Here is an 18109-nt window from a genome sequence, read left to right as displayed (position 1 = left end):
AAATGCTTCTGAATTAACCAATATTTCATGTCCTATATTTTGCCCTCTACTTCCACTTACGCCCTCCTTCTTGTGCCCTCTACTTCCCCCAGGTAAAAGAGGCCCACTTTAAGGCGCACCCAGACTGGAAGTGGTGCAACAAAGACAGGAAGAAGTCCAGCTCCGAAGGCAGGGGAGTCCCAGGGGGCAAAGATATCAGAGAGAGGAGCATGTCTGAGTCCACAGGTTGGTAGTTTCAATGACCTTTCATGATTAGACCAACACACACACACACAGTATACTTTTACAATAACGTTATTTTCTCCAGCCCTTTAACAGTCCTCCTCTCACCTCCTAATAGAGCCCCATTCTGTGGAGCTGAAGGGAGTTGGTCCAAGTCTGGTTGCTGAGAGGAGTACAGGAGAAGGTCATGTGGGCCAACTAACCCGACCCCGAGCCTTCTCTCAAAGTGCCATGCACAGCCTGGAGCGGAATGACAGGGGTAACACACAGGCTCTGGCAGAACTGGCACAGGTAAGAAGACATTAGATCAGCATGTGGACCTAGAAAGTTGATTGTGTAACATGCAATCTGCCATTTTGCAAACAACAAAATAGTGTCTTCACTGCTGGAGATAAACAGCCTTTTAGCTTGCAGTTATAGCATACAGTTTTTTTTTTTTCGAGATGGATTTGCTCTTTACAAAGATTTCAATTTTTTTAACAGTGTGGCAACCGTGACAGTAATATTAAATTAGTACATTTTATATTTTATATCAAAATATCGAAAACACAAACAACTTTGCTTCATATGAATAAGAAAATACAAACAAGTAGTAAATCCTAGTCTCTTAAATCTGTTATCAAGAATCTGATTAGGTCTTTTATTTAATGATTTCAGATGTGTGGGGATGGTGGCAGCCAGTTTTCCGGTCATGCCCCACCCCTGCCGCAGTCCCAGCGGGGGGTCAGTGAGGACATGACTAGTGACGAGGAGCGCATGGTCATCTGTGAGGAGGAGGGAGATGATGATGTCATCGGTGAGAAATCAGACCTACTCCACTCATAATTTGTTTTATTAGAGATATATTTGTTCCTGTTCTTCTCACTATGTACACATTGCATGAATGCAGCATTAGTGTATGTTTTATTCTTCACAGAGGACCCCTATCCTAGCACTTCCATAGACCTCAAGTGTAAGGAGCGGGTGACTGACAGCGACAGTGATAATGGTTCTGCAGACGAAAGCGATCGAAAGGTAACATTATTAATTTGTCATTTAAAAGTTGTTGCCTTCTATGGTATCTTTCTTTGCTCTAAATATTTTTCTGTCCATCTGCCTTTCTTCTCAGAGAGTTTTTGCCCCAGTCATCTGCTCCACTGCGTCATCCTCCTCCTCACACCACACACCTCATGTCAGGAGTGTCTCACTGTCCTCTTACCCCACCAGCAGGCGTTATGATGAGGGGCGATCAGGTGGGGGTGGGTTTTCAGATCACAGGAGGAAGGAAAGAGGAGAAGGAGAGGGTAAAGACACATATGGGGGAGAGGGAGGAGGAAGAGGAATACAAGCCTCCTCTCTGTCCCTCTCTTCTGGCCAGTCAGTCATTTCCACTTCTCCGGCTGGAGGGCATCTGTCGTCAGTTGGTTCACTGGGTGGGAACCCACTACTGGGCATTGGCGCTGTGAGGGTGGCGTCTACGGTGGTGACCAATGTAATGCGTCCTGTTATCAGCACACCTCTCCCCATCGCCAGTAAACCCAGAGATGGAGGCTCTTCATCCAGCCCTCATCTGGTGGAGAGGAGGTCCCTGACTCCCCATCAGCAGCCGCACCTTCTGATTGGTTCAGGACCAGGGGGTGGGTACTACTCTTCTTCATCACCTAATCCTGTAGGTGGAGGCATAGGCCCAGGTGGTGTAGTGACTAATTTGGTGTTAGGAGGGGCTTTGTCTGCTCAACCCACTGTCCAGCTCATCACCCCCTCCCCCCACCCGCATTCCCTGCATCATCAGGCCCATACCTCCACTATTTCAGCTCTGCATAGCCAAACCAATGGGCCCCTGTCTGTGCCCATGCTTCAGCCCCAGTTCCTTCCTGCTTCCTCCCTGGCGCCCCCTGGGGGTAAAGCCATCACACAAGTTCAGTACATCCTGCCCACTCTACCTGCCAACACCAACCCCAAGAGTCCACCTCAGCAGCTCAGCCAGCCAACCAGTATCTTCAACCTGCCCACAGCTCCACCCACACACATGTCCCTGGCCAATGGAAAGCAGCAGGGTACAGGTTCACTGACAGGATATACGTCCAGCCCTGCAATGGGAGTGGTCAGCCCTGGACCCCGAGGTGAGAGCTTTAAATCATCACTCATGACGATGCCTCAGGCACACATTGGTAATCAATTACATAGGTTATTGTGGTGACTCCTGATAAAATGCTCATCCCCTTTCTCTCTCTCTGTACTTGCCTCAGTGCAAACACAGTCTCCGGGGCTCCAGGGTAAAATGCTTGTTCCCATGGCAACAGTACGGACTGCACCAGCCCCTGCCCAGCAGTATCCCATTGTGGCTCCGCCTCTTCCTGTCCAGAACGGCGCTCAGACCGGAAGCAAGGTCAGTGAGCACTTTACTGGAAACACTGGCATGAGTACTTTAGAATTGTGTCCATTTTGTTCAAATTATTGCTCATCACTGACACTGCCTATTCACACTTTTGTATTTGTCCTTCCTTCATGGCTTTCTCTCTCGATGCCTCTGCAGATCATTCAGATTGCACCAATGCCAGTAGTCCAGTCCCAGCTCCAACAGGGGGGGGCAGTGCACTCTGCCAGCCCCTTCCCTGTAGCAATGGGCACAGCTGCTGTGATGGTTCCAGGATCAGCCCCCTCCCAGACTGTACTCCTGCCACCAGCATCCACCAGGTAGGAAACACGTGAGAAAAACTCCACTGAGAGAATTAATATGGATCCTTTAGCTCTTTATCCTACGACACCACCACTATGGAATTGTCATTTTGCACTTATCATATCTGGTGCTAATTAAAAAAAATATGATAGCCAGCAACAGACAAACACACTACTTTGGTACTCCATAATAAACAAAACAGTACGGGTATGTTTTCAATCAAGTAGTCAAAATTGGCTGTGTATGATGAATTTGTTGAAAGCCAGAATTTAAGCTAGATCTGTTTTCCTTTTTACAAACCTCCCTGTAACAGCTTTGATGCCTCAAGTTTGTCTTATACATGTGTGTAATCCTGACTAATGAAATGGATAAAAGTTACTCTTGTGTGAGGAGCAGTGAGGATAAACTGTCAATGGTAAAATGAGTTTAATGAGTCAGTGTGTATTTTGGCTCGTCTTCCTCAATAGCTAAATTTACTTACTGACCTCTGTTTTCCAGTTTTGCTATGTTCTGACGAAGAGCAGGAAAAGGGGTTTTCAAGTTCCATTAACATCTGGACACAAGAGCTCTCTTTATTACACTTATGTTTAAGTCCACATATTACATCCTATAATGGAGTCCGATGTTTAAAAGCTATCTCCTTTAGGCAGACAGATGAAAATACAGATGAACCCAAAACACTCTTACAGCTCCAATGTCTGAACGGGGCTATTAACAAATGACAGTGTGCCAGTAAAGGTTGACTCAGCCCTGACTAACAGACACACAAGTACATAACACTTCAGAATATAACGGTTATGCTACAGCGTTTATCTTATCCTGTGTACATGTTCTATAAACCCTTCTGCAGTTAGAAAAATTATTTCAACTCATGGGCAAAGTTGGATCTGCACTGAGCCAAATAGTTAGTTCATGTCTCTTCAATTTTTATTGTGTTTTCACGTTGTCCATGCATCTGTCTGTCATTTCATTCTTGGGGTCTCAGGTCAAGGTTGCTTGTGATTTCACACAATATTTTTGGGGACTATTTAATGTGATATATCAAGATTGCTTTGAGTGAAAGTCTTCAAATTTGGCCAAAAGATTCACATATAAATGTGTTGTTAGGAATCTGTCAACTTTGAGTCTAAGTGGCCATAAGTGAAGAATTTATCCATTTATTATGACTAAATACTCGAACTACCTTTTTTGTTAAATTCCTTCAAGCCTTTGTTACATATGAGTCTGGACAGACGTGGATGTTAACTGCAACTTGACTTGTAAGGTGCAGTCATAAGATAAGAGAACAGAATGGTTTAGATTATCCAAAGAACTAGTAAATATTGACAATTCCCTTGAAACAATCTTTAATGAAGTGTGTCCAAAAATAGAAAGCACTCATTTCAAATCTTTTTCAACTGGGTCACTTCATTTTTACTGAGGTTCTAAATGGAATAAAAAGGTCAATTTAAACAGATAATAGAAGCTTTTTGCTAATTGCTGTTCAACAGGAGTCCCTCTCAGTTGTCTGTTCCTTGTGGTTCATGGATTAAGTTCAGCCACATTCTGGTACTTGACTGAGTTTAGTTGGCATTAATGAATCCAAACAGCAGGAAGTTGTCGCGGCGGTGGTCCGGACTTCTTAAAGCATAGCGAGCAGACAATGTGAGAAACAAAAACTCCAGCAGGGGTGCAGCTGTAGCGGTGCAGCTCTATTCTAGATGTGTTAGTCATGGCGCTGGTGGCCCAAGTTTGCCTCTGACTGCCACCCCCACACTACCTCTCAGCTTCACACACACACACACACACACACACACACACACACACACACACACACACACACACACACACACACACACACACACACACACACACACACACACACAGAACCTATAGCACTAGTCATTGGGAGCTGCTCGCTGTGCTGTACACTCACCCACTGACCCCACTGCAGCACTTCTCTTTTTGTCCTCCTCTTTCTTTCTAATCATGTCTCTGTTCCCGTCCTCTCTATTCTGCCTCGTTATTGTACTCCAACACCTTCTGTCACTGCTACTACACCTCTCGACAGTTTTCATTACAAAAACGTCATCTTCTCCCTCCTCCATCTCTCTTTGCTGCCTTCATTTTTCTCTCTCCTCTAATCACCTCTCCTGCTCCGGTTCAGGATCACCTATGTCCAGTCCACTCCAGGGGTCCCATCCACTCTTCCTCTGGTCTCCACAACAACAGGCTCCTCTCCCTCCCAGCAAGCTATGCCAGTGCCTGGATCTGCATATGTTCCCTCGTCCTTAGCAACACCTGGGTTTACAGCCATTGCACAACCTGGACAGACATTGGTTCAGCCACTGATTGCAGGTCAGTGCCTCTGAATGATGACTTCACAGCTTCTGTTCTTTATATGTGAAGTGTTTGCTTTGAAGGTATTGTATAAAATGTGCTTAATGAAAGGCCTTTGGGAAAAATCTGGCTCTCCAACAAAGATATATTTGGCCTCCTGTCAAATGTTGAAGATAGTTATTTTGATACCAATGTAAATACAAGGCTCATTAAAATCTCAGTGTATATGATCGCATAATATTTAATACAGCACCAACATCCAGATTTTTACTTATATAGGGGATACCAGTTATATAGTGTTTATAGTCAAGTCAAGTTTATTTATATAGACAACTATAGACTTGATGTGCTTCAAGATAATAGGCAGATACACAACAAATATATGACATAAGTAAACTTGTAATAGTTAAGTAAATTGTAAATAAATGAAGTAGAATAAGGATAAATAACACGTTAAACATTATAGTTAAAATGGAGAACAATAAAAAATGTGTTACTACTACAATTACTACTATTACTAAAAATGAAAGTGGCAAAAATATTGATTCAGCAATAAATAAAATAGAGGGGTTGATCTAACTACATGCTAATTTATTAACAAGTAATTTTTAATAGACCCAACACTGTGACAGAAAGACTAGTCACACACCTGACACCTTGTTAAAACCTCAATCACAGGAACAGATTTGTTATGTTAATTACTAATGGAGAAGATATTTATTTGTGTCTTATCACTGTAAGTGTTAAAGAAAAGAAAATAATATTGGGCCTCTTGTCTCCTTGATCCAGGTCAGCCACCACTCATCGCCACAACTCAGTCTCAACAGCCCCCCTTGTCAGCCCCTGGTTCCGGCTCCGGGGGGCAGATAGTGACCGCCATCTACCCTCAGTCACCTAGTGTCACCATGGCAATGGGGGTGGTCTCCATGACAGCAATGCCCCCCAGTGTGGTCTACTCTGTCTCCAGCCCTTCCAGCGCTTCCCCTCACATCCTGCCCAAGCACATAGCCTCCCCCGTCACAATTACACATCCGCATCCAGACAGACAGGCAGACCGGCACCTGCCTCCAGACAGACCCGCAGAGCGACAAGCTGACCGGCAGGCTGAGAGACAGGCTGAGCTGCTGACACATGCAGACAGACAGCTCGAGAGGCAGATGCAGACCTCCAGCCATAGCAGCTCAGTGGCACCTCCCAGTGGCTCAGCTGTGTCCATAAGGCCCTGCAGTCCTTCACTTCAAATCCAAATACCTGGTACAGCTGCATATATATTTTTATCCAATTCTAATTCTGGCATGGTTGTAATTTGTAGTGAATTTATTTTATTTATTTATTATTTCTTTCTGCTTTGCAGGCAGCATTCCAGGTACATCCAAACTAACCCAGCTTCCAGTCAGGGCCCCTCAGAAAGTGAAGGCAACCGTGGCAAACATTCCTGTGGGCAGCTATGAAGGAGGAGGGAGAGGAAAAGAGAGAGAACGAGAGAAGGACAGGGAGCGAGAGCGGGAAAAAGAGAGGGAGAGGGAGCGGGAAGATGCAGCCAACTGTCACTTCTCATTTGATCTCGAGCCGGTGGGGCAGACGGGTCCTCAATCAACACATCCTGCCGAAGAGCCACCGTCCTCTGACAGAGGCCTGGACGGCTCCAGTGCAGCGGACCCGTCTGACTCACGGACCAGGGAAAGCACAACCGCCAAAGAGGTGAGAGGAGCATCACACACTGACTTTCAACTCAAACACAATCACGTTACATCTATGTGACTTTTCTATGAAATATTTCTTTCTATGCAGACTGGATGGAAGGAGACCCACCCCTCCTCTCCTCTCCCTCCTCCAACCGCCACTGAACCTGTACTACCGCCCCCACAGACTGAAAAAGAAGGCCCCGCACCCAAAAAGGTCAAAGCCCGTCCACCTCCTCTGAAGAAGACCTTTGACTCTGTGGACAAGTGAGTTAACACCTTCGAGGATCTTTTACGTATTGTCGCAGAAATGATTGTTGGAGAGTGTATATATACTGTTTGTTTTGTGTGTGTGTGTGTCTTTGTTGGTGTGGCAGGGTGCTGTCAGAGGTGTATTTTGAGGAGCGCTTTGCCGAGCTGCCAGAGTTTCGCCCCGAGGAGGTTCTGCCTTCACCCACCCTGCAGAGTCTGGCCACGTCACCCCGCGCCATTCTGGGCAGCTACCGCCGCAAGAGAAAGAACTCTACAGGTTTCAAGAGCATTTTATGATAGTGTGAATGACTTCTTTAAACTTCTATATTATATAAGTTATTTTTGAAGATTTTCTGTGTTTTCTGATGTTTCATAAACTAAAAGATGAATCTAACAACCAAGACAATAATAGGCAGATTAATTCATAATGAAAAAACTGTTGCAGCCCTGATCTTTTGGGTCATTGCAGTTACTCGTCATGATTGAGTAAGTGTATAGAAAAGCAGATCTTCACTGTGTTTATAAATGCAGAGGTAGAACTGTCTCTCCAGTGCTTATTGATTTTTAGATAATATGATAATCTGATATGATATGGATCCTGAAAAACGGGGAGATTTAAATTCTGCTGATAATTACTGTTTCTTTGTATGTGTGATATTAGTGTAATTCATCAGTAAAACTACTTTCTGAATGTTGAATTTCTAGTTCCCTCTTTGATGAAGGCTGCACATTGTGTGTAGTGTTTTTTTTAAAGATTGCTTCCTGCTTGTTCTCCTAGATTTGGACTCAGCCACTGACGATCAAGTCTCTCCTAAGAGAAAGAGCCGGCGGCGCTCCAGCTGCAGCTCCGAGCCCAACACTCCTAAAAGTGCGGCCAAGTGTGAGGGAGACATCTTCACCTTTGACAGAGCAGGTAACACACCAAAGAAAAACAAGAGTTTAACACTCAGACTCTGGTTTCTCTAAAATGTTTGTTCTGGGCAGGATTTGTCATAGTAATGTAGAATAAGGGATCTGGGTTGTTTGAATTGTAATCATTTGTGTCTTGAAGATGGTTTATTGATTCTCTTAATTACTTTGACCTACATTCGATTTCAAAAGTGATTATTTCAATGAGTAAAAATAATGATATAATAATTACATTAATATTGTTTTTTTACTAAAAAATGTGAGCGTGAAATTGGAGTCCCTAGTGTAGCAAAGTATTTTGCTCTCAACTGAATTTGTTTCTGTTGGACTGTATTAAATATGCCTGATATTTGTTGTGAAGAGACATAAACAAACGTGTTCATCATTGTAACCAGATTCCCGGAGTCTCAACCACTCCACCTATTTGTCCCCACTCCCAGCCACAGATGGAGAAGACATCCTGACAGAACTGGAGTTTGACAAAGTGCCGTACTCGTCTCTGCGTCGAACGCTGGACCAGAGGAGAGCGCTGGTCATGCAGCTGTTCCAGGAGCAGGGCTTCTTCCCCTCAGGTAAAACAAAAACACACACTCTGTACTGTTAACACAATTGATCAGAGTGAGCTTCCACTTGCAGACACAAGTTTTTTTTAATTCATTTTGTTGTTTTGCTTCCAGCTCAGGCCACTGCAGCCTTCCAGACAAGATACTCGGACATCTTTCCCACCAAGGTTTGTCTACAGCTGAAGATCAGGGAGGTCCGGCAGAAGATCATGCAGACGGCTACCCCCTCCGACGCCTCTGTCTTAGGCTTCCCTGACTCCGCCGGCTCCCTCCCTGGACCCTCCGGCTCTCAGTCAGGAGAAGGCTCTGCGAGAGGAGGAGGAGGCGACCTGCAGGACGAAGAAGGGGAGCAAGGGACAGAGGCGAGCCCAGAGGATCCTCGTGACTCGCAGGACTCTTGTAGATGAGGGAAGTTGACTCATTGAGATTGACCAATCAGTGACTGTTGCTGTCACACATTTCCACCCCTACGCGCTATCACAACTTTTTTTTCAAATCCACGTTTTGCTCTACTCTGATGAGATCATTTTTTTCCTTTGTATTCTCTTCAGATGATCTTTTGAGTGAGAGATGTTTTATGCAACATTGGGAGTTTTTTTTTTTATGTGTGACCCTTGTACCAAAAAAAGGACAAGTGAAAAACCTAGTGGCACAAAAACTTACACACACACCCGGCAAACTCTTACATCCCACACTTGAATTAGCACTCTGTATTAACCACCTTGGAGGAAGCTCCCATTGATGCCAGTGAACGAAGGACCATTGTGTACAGCTGCGCTCATTTGCCTCGAAGGAAGAAAGGGTTCTTGTTTTGGACGGAGATCTGCTTAGCCCTTTCAGAGGTGGTGGAAAGTCAGCCGTTAAAAAAAAATAAAAATAGGACATTTTATGTTTTGTTATTTGTTTTAATAGGGTCAGGGGAGTAGAAGCAGTAACGTATCTGTTCAACCTGTATGTAGACTTAACAGTTGTAAGCCTGTGTCTTGTTTCTGCTGACTTTCGGGGGCTGGGCCTCCAACAGCTTGAAACCATTTGATTTGACAAAGAGCACTCGTTGCTACGGACCTGGAAAGATCTTTTCCCCCCATTTTCCTGTTCACACGTGGACCTTCAGGGGAGGTCTACACAGGACAGACTGATACATGGACTCAAACGTTAAGTGGACTTCTGGCAGTGCCATCATTCCTGCAAGTACCTGTCTGGCCAAGTCCTCCCTTCTCTCGACCGACCCCAGAGCACATGCTAGGGAGAAGGAAGCGAGCATTCCTGTGCCTCTCATTTGTGAACCATGAAGGAAGGAGGTGGGTTAGAATCAACGGGCACATCTTGGCTCTTTGTTGTAGAGGTCCGGCTGCTACAGCCTTAACCCTCTATTGCCAAGCAGTTTTATGAATTTTTTTAATGATTTGTATTTAACATGGTCATATTCAGTTTGTTGTCGTACTATTCTTATGGTTATTGTTATTCCTCCTATCATTATAGTGGATCCTGCTCCTTGGTTCTATTCACATTGCTGGCAGACATTTCCTTCATTTCTGCCGGTTGTTGATTTCTTGTACTAGTTTTCTTTTAATACTTCTGGAAACAGGTGAAGGATGCTTATCCTCCGTTGTAGTCTTCCCTTGACCGGCCTCTCGCCTCAGCAAGGACCTGTGGTGCAGTTATTTTTTATGGTTCATTTCAAAGAGGAAGACCAACTCGACGCAGACCTTTAAATTTGTTCAACAGTAATAAGCCGTATGTTTTAGACAGCCTTGTATGCCTCTCTGTCCCACGCTCTATAGCCTCAACATTTGTACACACCCTTCCTCCACCTCTTTCCTTCCCTTTGTCACTTTATTTCTCTCTCCAGACCTCCTTCATAGACAGGTGGAGAGAATGAACTGCAGTAAGTGAGAGGAGGGTAACGAATCAAAAAGAGAACTGGTAGGACCTTATACTGGTTGTGTCGGTGCAAGACTTGGTTGTGCTGTAAATAATTACTGTAGAGTCAGTAGACTCGTTATATTATTGATAAGGAACATACGTTGACTTTTAAGACACCTATTACAGACGGTAAAAACACATGACATGGAAAAAACAATAATAAATATGACTATTAATGTTTTTGTGTTATACTCCTTGTTTTGCTGTTCCAGTATGCAGGAGAGGAATTTATATGAATAATTTAAGGTTTGTATCTGTATCTTTCAGTATGCAAATAAAAATAGGTGTTCGATTAAAGTGATTTTATTGCTGGAAATGTGAGAAATGGGTTTTCCTTAAGCAGACATAAAAAGAGGGGAGTGGTTCAAGAGTGTTGTATTTTTGTCCTGTTCCTGAAGGTATTTATCTACCTCATGAAAACAAGCTTCACATCGTTTCTACAGTGTTGACTGGGTGTGTTCAAATGAATGTAAAGAGACTGGAAATGTTGATCTTGAAAAAACATTTATTGATTTCAATTATTTACAACAGAATACTTTGACCAAAACTTTAAACAAAAGTCACATCTTATTTAATGATAAAATCATACCAATTTCGTGAGGCACAAACCTGTGGTCCTTATTCGTAATGAATGCCATATTCTTTAATTTATATAATTTCAGAGCTGATCCCTCTCACTGCTTCGGGGGAGTATAGACAAACTTTGGTGTATTTGCTGAACGTAACATGCATTTTGAACTGAGCTCTCAATCTCACATTAATCAGTCAGCCTTTGTTTCAGTTGGTATTAAGACCAGCATTTGATTCATCAGTTCAGCAAAAGCTCAAAAGGGATAGAGTTGAGTTTGTCGGACTGGTACCAGTCCTCAGATGAGCTGGAGTCCGTCCACAGCAACCGTGTCCATGGCAAGGCCGTTCTCCAGAGCCGTGTGATAGATCTCCAAGGCCTGCTCCAGAGGCAGCGCTCCGCCCTCGCTCGTCTCAATGATGGCGATGGTTTCCCCAAACTCGTTACACATGATGGTAGGAGTTCCTTGTGTCTGAGAGGGGGAAACAGAACTCAGAATAAGTTTCAACTAAACGCAAACAACAGGTACACAATAAAATGTACATGTGATGATTAAATGTCATCTTGCTCTTTCAGCTATAGTTTATTAAAGTTTTACACTATGATTAACCGAGTGTGTATGACCGAGTTTGTCCTTTAATGCAGGGCTGAAAACAGTTTTGTGTATTTTCTGTAATGAGTTCAAATCAGTTCAGACCTGCTGAAGATCTGAGGCTTGGATCTGGATGAGCTGAGGCTGCCTGTTGGCGAGCTCCACTGCTGAAGCGTCCACCACTGTCACAGCGGAGCCGGTCTCCATGGCAGCCTGAGCAGCAGCCTCCTCGTCCAGCCTCTGCTGCCTGGCGTGGGTCTTTTTGTGGTTCCTCAGGTTGGAGAAGGTCTTGAAGGCTTTGCCACACAGCGCACAAACATGCGGCCGCTCGCCCGTGTGCGTTCGCCGGTGCTCAGCCAGGTGCATGCTCTGGATGAAACCCTTTCCGCACACCTCGCAGCGGAAGGGACGTTCACCCGAGTGTGTGCGCAGGTGCTCTCGCAGGTGCGTGTTCTGACGGAAGCGCTTGCCGCACACTTGGCAGGGAAACGGGCGCTCGCCGGTGTGGACCCGCTGGTGGAGTGCGACTCCGGAGGAAGACACGAACTGTTTACCACAGATGGGACACTGGTGAGCTTTGGGCCGCTTCCCTGGTGTGGACCGCGGCCGCCCGGGGCCTAAGGCAAGGTGGCTCAGTCTGTGAAGTCGCAGATTGGCAGGAGAGTTGAGCTTCTTCCCACAAATGTTGCAATCTAGACCCCCCCGCACATGACTGGTTGAATCCCCTGATTCTGCGGAGGTGGAGGGCTCTGAGCTCAGGTCTCTGGCCAGCTGTGATTGGTGTTGTGTCTCCTTGTCCACTTCTCTCCCTGCAGCAGCCTGCACCAGGGTGGGGTGCTGCTCCAGACAGTGGTTGTCTCGTTGCCTCCTGCTCAGGAAGCCAGCCCCACAGTGAGAACAGGAGAAGGGGGCTGGAGACCCGGGGTGCTGGGTGTAGCGATGTGCTGCTAACTTGGTGGGCCAGCGAAAGGTGGCGGGGCAGTCCGGGCAGCACAGAGTGGCAGCGTTGGAGTGCAGCAGGCTGTGCTGACGGAGGTTGGAGGACTGTGAGAAGGAGCGGTGGCAAACATCACAGCGGTACGGGCGCACTCCAGAGTGGATGAGGTTGTGCCTCATCAGATTGGCTAGAGATGAGAAGGTTTTTCCGCAGTCGGAGCACTGAAAGGGCTTCTCGCCCGTGTGTGTCCGGATGTGGTTGCGTACGTGGATCTGCTTCTTAAAGGACTTGCCACAGATTCCACAGACAAAGCTGCGCTCGGTGACATGGGACTTGTGTCGGTGCTGAACTAACTGCAGCTGGGAGGGAAAGGTCTTACTGCAGGAACGGCAGGAAAAAGGCCCTTTCTCTGATGACTCAGCAGAGGCAGCTTCTGTTGAGCCAGTGGAGCTCGACGGGACGCCGGCATCGGTGTCATCCAGAGAAACCGGGTCTGTAGCTAAATCAGACTTGGTGGCATCCTCCACCTGCTCGGGCACATCATTGTTATCTTCAAGTGGGGGGGGGGGCCTCCATGATGTTGTCCTCTGCCTTTTTCTCCACTTCATCTCCTTCCACTTCTGTCTGAGAACTTTGTTCTGGATTTTCTTCCAGATTTTCCATCTCTTCTTCTGTGAGAGGGGCCAGCAGGCTGGTTTTTGTAGTGTGAGAATTTCTCTTTTCTCTTGCTCGCTCTAGGATGGCAAGGGCAGAACGAGACGCTCTTCTTGGAGCTGAGAGCTAAATACGACAACAATCATATGTTACACCAATATAACGTGAGGTTTTGGATATTCTTACCGGGGCCACACTGGATGCGTGAGTGACGTGCGTGTGTCGCGGAACGTTTTGCTTTTCATTTTGGCGACCATATTATCAGGTTAAAGCAGCCAGATTGCCTGCGAGGAGCCGCACTGCTCCTCTAGTGAGTCGGGGTCTCAAATTCTTTCTAAGTGAAAGCGAGAACGAGCTTCCACCACAGTTTTAATGTCTATCTGTTGAATATGTCTCAAATATTTGAAACACTTCCTGTACACATTTCAAAGTAAAAGCCAGAAGATGCGCGGCTTCATACTGTTGAGTCCTGGCATTTAGTTGAGTTCATAGGACTTCTTTTATTCGAGGAAATTCAGTAGTCATACCAGAAACCTCACATCGCGGAGCCGCAGCAGACGCACTCCCCGTATGAACAACAGACGCGCACGAGATGCAGCAGATCAGCGACGCGGCCGTCACACGCTGCACCCAGTGTGGCCCAGGTGTTACTGTCCTACCATAGAGGCAGTGGCGGGTGTGCCAGAAGTGTCCCGGTTGAGGTGGGTTCGACGGTGGTAGAGGTATTTGGTCATGTTGGTGAAGGTTTTGTTGCAGAACTGACACTTGTGCAGTGGGTCTGCCGTGTGGGACTTCCTGCAAGAAAAGGTGCAACAGAAAAAAATCAAAAGGTCGAGTTAGTCGGCCGTTCATTATTATCTGGGATGTGACGCTGTCCGAGCCACTTACCTGTGCATGATTAGAGTCATCTCAGTGGTGTAGCCATTGCCACAGTCTACACATAAGTACCTGGCCACACCAGAGTGTGTTCGCATGTGCGTCTGCAGCGATGTCACCTTCTTGAACACTTTCCCGCACTCTGGGCACTCGTGCGTGCCCTGCTCGTGCACACGCTTGTGAGCGGCCAGCCGGTTGATTGAGGTGAAGGTGCGGTGGCAGAGCTCACACTGTTGAGGTTTGGTCCAGCAGGCATCTCTCTTCTCTGCCACTCTGATCCTCATGTCCTCCACCTTCTCTGTGGCCTCCTCCCTCCCTCGCACCTCCTCAAAGCCACTCATGACCCCGGACTCTCCGCTCTCCTTGTCCTGGCCCAGGAAGTGCTCCCCCTGGTGCTGGAGGAAATCCTCTGGAGTTTGGAATAGCAGGGAGCACTCTGAGCACTCGTAAGGGTGGATGACTAACACCTCAGCTTGCTGCTGCAGCTCCTGCACGGCGGGGGCCAACCTCAACTCCAGTCTCTGGACGCCGTTCTCCAGGACTCCCAGCTTTGCGGAGGTGCCTCGGCCCACAGCGGGCAGCAGAGCGGGCAGCTTGGAGCGCCGCTGGCTGGTAGCAGTGGAGTTGTCAGCCAGGACTTGAGCCGTGAGAATCTGCAGATGCATGGTGGCGGAGCCGGGGGTCGCCGTCACGGGGGGGGAGCAGGGCGAAGCGGGAGGGTGCAGCAGATTTAGACACAGAATGAAGTTTCCTCTGTTGTTGCTGCAGCTGCTGCTGAGCGAGTACCTGGTAAATACACAGAACAATGTACAGAGAGTAACTCAAGACTGTGAAACTATCCATGAATCTGTTGTGAAATGTTTACGAACCAAAGTACCTGGGCCAAGATCTCCCCAGCCTGCTGCTCACTCAGCACATAATTCTGCATACTGGTCAGTGGAGTGACGGTGCCATCAGGCTGCAGCACATACTCCTGTTTACAAGGGAAACAAAACGTTGATGCAATGTTACTAAATAAATAAGTGATGTCAGATAATTGCAGTTTTAGAACAGCAAAGTTGCTTAAACAATTTAAAACTCATTTATTCTAGTAGATTATCTGGCGCTTTGAAGAATGGATGTCTGTGGTTTGATCATGACAAACACATTCAGGTATAATCTCAGCACCACAACCCAAATCAGAGTCACTCAAATACATTTTGATAGTGCTGCAATTTGAATAGTCTACAGAACGTGGTCATCACCAAAGATTCATGAATTCAATATCAGAAACAGTTGTGAGAGCCTAATTTCAAATTTTAGGAATTTTTTTCTAACAGTGAAACTACCAAGGAGAGATTTCCCCGAAGTGCTCGCTTTGGATTTATACAAAAATATGACCAGAAACTGTTTACACACACATAAATGACTCAGCACAGTGTAAACTATGTCCTGGTAAATTACTGGTGTGATCAATAGATAAGAACAACTAATTCAAATAAGATAATATGTCAGATTAAATCAAGAAGCTCTTTCTCAGGTACTTCTACCAGTGTAAATTAAGCTGTTGTTAAATAAAACAATTTCAAGTTTACAAACAACTCAGACAAATTCAGGAAGGAGCTTTTTTTTTCCAGCCTGGAATCTGGATTTGAAAGAAGACCTCTGCCGGAGATGTCAAGGTTCATATGGGATCAAGTCTAAAATATGACCAGGACGCCTTGAAGGTTTTCACTAAAACAAACAGGGAGCCACTGTAACATGGTCTAACAGCTTTCATTTCAGATGTGTAACTTGCTACTCTACAGTGTGAGATTTGAATCAAAAATAAAATTACAATTCAGCTGATGATCAACAACGAAACATCGTAAGAGGATGTGATCTTCTGCTCAAGGTTCCTGCTTCATCCATCTCTGTGCATAATTACATGATGTAAGAGCAAGAACATCAATTTCAGGGGGGGGGGGGGGGGGGTGGGGGGGGGGGGGGGGGCAACGTCATTTCAGACAACACAACTACTATTATGTTCAGCCGCTTCCACCCTAATGAGAACTGCAATTGCAAAACTGCAAATGCAAAATCAGTTATTAAATTACATATTATTTTGATTTATTACCTGATAATTGAAAACAATAAAAAACGGATTAGTCTTTTAACACTGTGTCCGTCTGCTCACCGTGGGCTCTGCGTTGCTGTGTGTGCTGCTCCTGCTGTGCGTCCGCCGGTGCTCCAACCAGGTCTCAGGGGACTCGAACAGAGCCAGACAGTCCAGACACTGGTACTGAACCGGCCCCGACCCCTGGGCCTCTGACCCGCCTTCCTCCGTCTCCATGACCTCGCACAGCTCTGACGGACACAAACACACAGAGTGAGTTGGTTCTTAATGACCAGAGGCAAAATGTCGACTTTAAAAAATAAGATTTATTCTGAACCAACAACCTGGCTATGGAGTAAAACAGTATAAGGAGTCTGTAGGTAGCTTCACTGAGAACTGTTTGATCCTTTGATACGACTGTATTATTACCTCCACCCAGGAGGTTATGTTTTCACCCCCGTCCGTTTGTTCATTGGTTGGTTGTTTTTTGGTTTTAAGCACAATGGCACAAAAACTATTGGAGGGATTCACACGAAACTTGATGGAATGATGCGGCAGATCCAGGAACACTTTCTTCAAAATTGTGAGATTTAAACATTTTAGTTGATTTCTCAGAGAATAATTCATGGTATTTTGCACAAACAGATCACATCCATTCACTTCCACAGAGTAGTACATGATCAACACCTCTCCCACTCCCAATTTCTTAAACTCATTCAAAACTCACGGAAACCAATGTCACCTTGGTGCTCCATCTCCAACCCAGCCTCCCTCATGTGCATCTCCTGGTGCCGCAGCAGCTCCTCCGGGTTCACCAGGAGGCTCCCACACTCCAGACACTGGTAGTGCTGGGTCTGCCCCATCATGGCCTCACTCAACTCCACATCCACTTCTCCCTCGGAGCCAGTGTGGATCTGCTGGTGGATCAGCACATCGTCCAGGGTGTTGAAGAGCTGGTGGCACTCGCTGCACATGTACTGGTGCTCCACGTAAACGCCCTCCGACTCCTCCTGCTGCTCCTCCATGATGTGTGTGTGTGTGGGGGGGTCCTATGGGGACTCCGGGTGTGTCATGGAGGAGGATCTGTGACAGGTGGTGAGGTCGGTGAGTGCTGAAGTGAAACTCCACTGTTGTGTCATATGACTGATCTGCTTGTTTCCATCCAGGGCTCCGGTGTGAGATCTCACCTGTGGTGGAGACAACATGAAAGTGACAGCACGTGACACAGAGCAGCGGCAGCACGTCGTGTGTTTACAATGAAAAGGACTCAAATATGTCAGTGTTTACACAGAGAAATGATGGAACAAGCCCCAGGACAAACGTCATTTCCAGGCGTTAGCTGGATGAAGGCCCTCCCCTGCTACCGACACGACCCCTGCTCCACACTAACTACATGAGTGTGGCTTCTCCCCTCAGATGGGATCCACTTCTTAGTCCACAGTGTGATGGCGTATGGAGAGCTGTTGGCGGCGCTCCCTCAGATACTGCAGACCTTTTCCCGACACCGCGGTTTCCTGACAGCGGCTGCCCGGTTCGTCGGGCGGTCCGTCAGGCGGCGCTACACACTTTTACCCGTAGCTTTCCGGCTACGACGGCGGGCCCTTCTTTCCCCCTTACCTCTCGGGCCGCTGTCGTTGTTCCAATCCCTCGTGCGGTCGCCTCCCGCGGGCCTGGGTCTTCTCTCGGTCCCTCGTCACCCTCCGTCACAGGGAAATTAAAAAAGCGAACAGAGTCCTCGGACGATCACATTTCAAAACGTGTAGAGAAACGTTTGCCCGCCGATTGCCTCCATTCTTGTGCTGTGAAGCACCGCCCAATGCGGTAGTTTCAACATTTCAGATGCTGTGATTGGACGGGCTCGCTGTCAGTCATAGAC

General features: G+C 46.5%; 2 protein-coding genes across 5 annotated transcripts in view; one reads left to right on the top strand and one right to left on the bottom strand.

Annotated features, from left to right (window-relative positions):
* The window catches only part of cicb (capicua transcriptional repressor b), a 35007-nt gene extending 24159 nt beyond the window's left edge, over positions 1 to 10848 (top strand). Inside the window, exons 7-21 of one of the 4 annotated variants that reach the window (XM_034610991.1) lie at positions 93 to 225; positions 341 to 513; positions 880 to 1018; positions 1139 to 1236; positions 1331 to 2324; positions 2451 to 2590; positions 2738 to 2898; positions 5028 to 5218; positions 5990 to 6454; positions 6555 to 6901; positions 6992 to 7149; positions 7260 to 7411; positions 7913 to 8047; positions 8484 to 8615; positions 8721 to 10848. In XM_034610991.1, coding sequence (XP_034466882.1) covers positions 93 to 225; positions 341 to 513; positions 880 to 1018; positions 1139 to 1236; positions 1331 to 2324; positions 2451 to 2590; positions 2738 to 2898; positions 5028 to 5218; positions 5990 to 6454; positions 6555 to 6901; positions 6992 to 7149; positions 7260 to 7411; positions 7913 to 8047; positions 8484 to 8615; positions 8721 to 9013 — 3711 coding nt within the window. In that variant the 3' untranslated portion in view covers positions 9014 to 10848. Of the gene's footprint in view, positions 1 to 92; positions 226 to 340; positions 514 to 879; positions 1019 to 1138; positions 1237 to 1330; positions 2325 to 2450; positions 2591 to 2737; positions 2899 to 5027; positions 5219 to 5989; positions 6455 to 6554; positions 6902 to 6991; positions 7150 to 7250; positions 7412 to 7912; positions 8048 to 8438; positions 8616 to 8720 lie in introns of all 4 variants that reach the window. The other 3 variants (XM_034610989.1, XM_034610988.1, XM_034610990.1) reach the window with 3 other exon arrangements.
* Positions 10849 to 11017: 169 nt separating this feature from the next.
* On the bottom strand, positions 11018 to 18062 carry znf526 (zinc finger protein 526). The gene is given in 10 exon segments (XM_034611018.1): positions 11018 to 11572; positions 11798 to 13195; positions 13197 to 13409; positions 13943 to 14078; positions 14172 to 14857; positions 14859 to 14945; positions 15037 to 15132; positions 16315 to 16484; positions 16976 to 17420; positions 17851 to 18062. Coding segments are annotated over 9 exon segments (3243 nt in total). The 5' UTR covers positions 17259 to 17420; positions 17851 to 18062; the 3' UTR covers positions 11018 to 11398.
* Between the last annotated feature and the right edge of the window lie 47 nt (positions 18063 to 18109).

This window comes from Hippoglossus hippoglossus, chromosome 16 (genome assembly GCF_009819705.1).
Source record: "Hippoglossus hippoglossus isolate fHipHip1 chromosome 16, fHipHip1.pri, whole genome shotgun sequence".
In the NCBI taxonomy this organism is placed as follows: Eukaryota; Metazoa; Chordata; class Actinopteri; order Pleuronectiformes; family Pleuronectidae; genus Hippoglossus; species Hippoglossus hippoglossus.
This window is presented reverse-complemented; position numbering and strand designations above follow the sequence as displayed.